The 3,979-nt window shown below is 49.9% G+C and overlaps 1 protein-coding gene across 1 annotated transcript; it reads left to right on the top strand.

The window, feature by feature from the left end:
- The first annotated feature begins 2,417 nt into the window (after positions 1-2,417).
- On the top strand, positions 2,418-3,692 carry LOC119332615 (xyloglucan endotransglucosylase/hydrolase protein 24-like). Its single transcript, XM_037605780.1, has 3 exons — positions 2,418-2,761; positions 2,882-3,075; positions 3,166-3,692. The coding sequence occupies exons 1-3, from the start codon at positions 2,480-2,482 to the stop codon at positions 3,545-3,547; spliced, it is 858 nt and encodes a 285-aa protein (XP_037461677.1). The 5' UTR covers positions 2,418-2,479; the 3' UTR covers positions 3,548-3,692.
- Positions 3,693-3,979: the final 287 nt, after the last annotated feature.

The raw sequence follows: 3,979 nt of genomic DNA, 5'->3' as shown, positions 1-3,979 counted from the left end.
TTATCTCATCAAAATATATTGCAACCAATTTTCACAGTAACACCAGGGATGCACTTGGTTGCATGGTGTGCTGTGTACGTGTCCATGGGGATCGGTGCATGCTCGAGCTGGAACTTCAAAGTGGAGGCGCCGGCCTGGCCATGGTCGGCTGGTCGGCATAAAATGCAGTATTCTAGCTAGTTTTAGCATGTGCGATTCATGGTGTGCAAATTAGGTGGCCTGATGACCATATTCCATAATCCCATTCCCATTGGTGATTGCTCTTGAACTCTCCACGTAGCACAATTATATATGATGCCCAGCCAACTTTTGGACGCGTAAGTGGAAAGTGTATGCTACTTCAATGCAAAAGCTTGACTAGGTCTTTTGCTTTAATCAGCAAATTTGGTTATTTGGCAAATAAATTATCTCAGCATATATAGAAAACGTCAAAGATGTATATATGCAGATGTGTAGTTCTTTATGAATTTAGTCAAATTACAATTAGGTTGACCCAACACCAAATTCCATGTATATATAGCAGCTTATCAAATGCGTTTGCTATCCTTCCCCAAAAATCTAACACCCGGTTGATTTTTTTTATGGTCTTTGACATATAACTTAAGACATATAAAACAAAAATATTTTGCAAGCAAATACAATGATACGTACTATTCACACATGTCCAAGTTAAAGTTATGCATCAAAGACCGTATAAAGTCAAGTGTGTCCTATATTTTGAAAAAGAGGAGTACTACACAATTGAGTCACACAATGGCCATAATACAGAGGTGTAGCGAAGGAATGTCACATCTCGTCGAAATCTTATGATCATGACCTACGTATATGCACGCGAATGTTGGACTAAGCAATGTTTTTGAAACGGAGGCAAAGTATTTGCCTTAGCCATTAATTAAGAAGAAGCGACCAAGTTAGTTAACAAAAAACTGGGCTAAAAACGTCACAACCTATTGAGCAGCGCACACAAGATACCCTACACAGATGAGTGCAAAGAAAGCTTTGTCGAGGTAGCACATTGGCATCATCGCCGTCACTTTTCCCCTAGCAGTGTCATGGCCATCCCTTCCCTTTGTGCAAGCGGTTCCAACTTTGCTGCAAACGACCACTGACACATCCCACTCCATCAAGACATGCAAAGCCACATGAAGATCCATGCCAGTCACACAGCCACGTGCGGCAAGGACAACGCAGCTCCAATTTTGATGGAGAGGTACGAATGAAATATGCAAAACTGGTGTCGTGGAAAATCAACAGACAAACCAAAAGACCACCTATAGCACACCATTGCAAGCAGACGGTTCGAAACTGTGTTAGTGAAAAGGGTTTTTAACCATATGCATAGACCCAATCTGCACCAGTGAGACCACCTATCACCCATCATCGTTGCCGCCTGAACACCGCCGCCGCAGCTCCTATTTGGCTGGAACAAATAACTTGAGACAAACCCATATACGTCGAAGAAGAGCCGACCACTGCAACAATGTTGCGACCCTGACATCGCTCACCCCCATCGTTGTTGCCACAGAATCCCTCAGGCCATTACAGCTGACTTTCACCAGGCAGTGCCGCAACAATCCTCACCGTCATCGCCACCACAGCGCAACACTCTCGTCCCGCTGGTTGCGTGAAGCTCCAAAAATGATACCTTCGAGAGGGGAACGACATCGAAACGGCCCATCATAGTAGGGGTTTCCCCGGTGCTGTCTCTAGCAGAGAAGTAGAACAGCGCAGCGACGCCTTCAAGAAGGTAATGGTGTCCACAGACCATGCAATTAGGTTTCTTCATAAATATGCATTGATACATGATTGTCACTCCTAATTAGCCTACAATTAGGTGCTTCATGAATTCCCCTTATCGGATGAGCATGCAAGGCTGTCTCACGCTAGCTATTTGATACAGGACATGACATGTAAACAACTTGGCGTACAAGGAGAGCTCATGTACGTGTGCCTACCTAGCCTAGTCATAACTGATAACATCATATCTCCAAAAGAAAAAGAAGCTCGATCTCGCTCCTAACTGATAACATGCTGGTACTGAACACTGATCAATGATCCATGATACATTGATACATGCAGTGAGTCACGTACGCACGGCTGCTCAACCGGGACCAAAATAGGTGACGCGCGCGAGTCGCTCTGACCCTGCCAAACAAACGAATGCAAGGATTTCCTGCTGGAGACGAAGAATTCCAAGGGCCAGAAGCAAAATAACTGGCAAACAAAGCCGTGTGGTTTGTGATGGAGTCGATCGGGTCAGCATCGTCGGGCTATTGATCGATCCAGCTCACGTACAACCTTCCGCTCTTTCTCTGGTCCAACCATCCTCCTACCCATCGACGAAAGGAATCGAAGGAATGAGAGGATGCCATCCTCCTCCCAGTCCCAGTGGCCTATAAAACCCACAACTTGCACCCGGCTCGCCTCACACAAACACACCGGAATATAATACCGAGTGCAGAAGAATTCAATCCCAACGATGGCGTCGAGTCCCAGGAGAACAGTCGTGTGCTCGGTGCTGCCACTGCTGCTGCTGCTTGCCGGCGCGGCCCGCGCGGCGGGCAACTTCTACCAAGACGTGGACATCACGTGGGGCGACGGGCGCGGCAAGATCCTGGGCGGCGGCGACGTCCTGACGCTGTCCCTCGACAGGGCCTCCGGCTCCGGGTTCCAGTCCAAGAACCAGTACCTGTACGGCCGCTTCGACATGCAGATCAAGCTCGTCCCCGGCGACTCCGCCGGCACCGTCGCCACCTTCTACGTACGCACGCGCTCTGTTAATTTCTTTGCACGTGCACCGTCGCCGATTTCTACGTAGTACGTGTTGACTGACACCATGGGGAGCACTGTACTGATCCGTGCGTGCGTGTGGGTGTTGCAGCTGTCGTCGCAGGGTTCGGCGCACGACGAGATCGACTTCGAGTTCCTGGGGAACGCGAGCGGGGAGCCCTACACGGTGCACACCAACGTGTACAGCCAGGGCAAGGGCGGGCGGGAGCAGCAGTTCCGCATGTGGTTCGACCCCACCGCCGACTTCCACACCTACTCCGTCGTCTGGAACCCCACGCACATCCTGTACGTAGCATGCCGACGGCATCAGCCTCTCTCTCTCTCTCTTCTGCCTCTTCTCCTCGACGAAGGACAAGATCTCATGCATGCACGCAGGTTCTACGTGGACGGGACGCCGATCCGGGAGCACCGGAACCGGGAGGCGGCGACGGGGGTGGCGTACCCGCGGAGCCAGGCGATGCGGGTGTACGCCAGCGTGTGGGACGCGGAGGAGTGGGCGACGCAGGGCGGGCGGGTGAGGACGGACTGGTCGCGGGCGCCCTTCGTGGCGTCGTACAAGGGCTTCGCCGCGAGCGGGTGCGCGTCGCAGGACGCGGCGGCGTGCGCCAGGTCCAATGGCGCGTGGATGTACCAGGAGCTGGACGCCACGGCGCTGGACCGACTCCAGTGGGTGCAGAAGAACTACATGATCTACAACTACTGCACGGACACCTGGAGGTTCAAGGACGGCGCCCCGCCCGAGTGCGCTACCAAGTAGGGTGTTCTGTCTACAAGGTCGGAGTATTTTATAGATCGGGTATAGAATTTGTGCACACCTACTCGTATGGATGTAAATGTAACTGTGCAAGTATGTAAATGATACAATAAATTCAGCGTATACTACATATCGTTAATTAGCTTAATTATCGGCTGCATGTATTTTTGATATAAATCATTTTTTGTGAGGTAATTTTGATATGAATCATAACGCATAAACCTTCTTTTTTGCAAGAAAAAACTTTATTGACTACTTAGGATAATACGTAGGTACTACACAATCTTGAGCAATATATTTCCCTATACAACTTGGCTGACTAAAACCGACAAATAGCACAAGGTCAACGGTAGGCAACCCCCCTCCCACCTCCCAGCAGCAGCACCACCACCACCATACTATCTGCACTTAATTAGCCATTGGACTTTATTCTAT

This window comes from Triticum dicoccoides, chromosome 7A (assembly GCF_002162155.2).
Source record: "Triticum dicoccoides isolate Atlit2015 ecotype Zavitan chromosome 7A, WEW_v2.0, whole genome shotgun sequence".
Lineage (NCBI taxonomy): Eukaryota > Viridiplantae > Streptophyta > Magnoliopsida > Poales > Poaceae > Triticum > Triticum dicoccoides.
The sequence above is the reverse complement of the archived record's forward strand: the minus strand, read 5'-3'. Positions and strand labels throughout refer to the sequence as shown.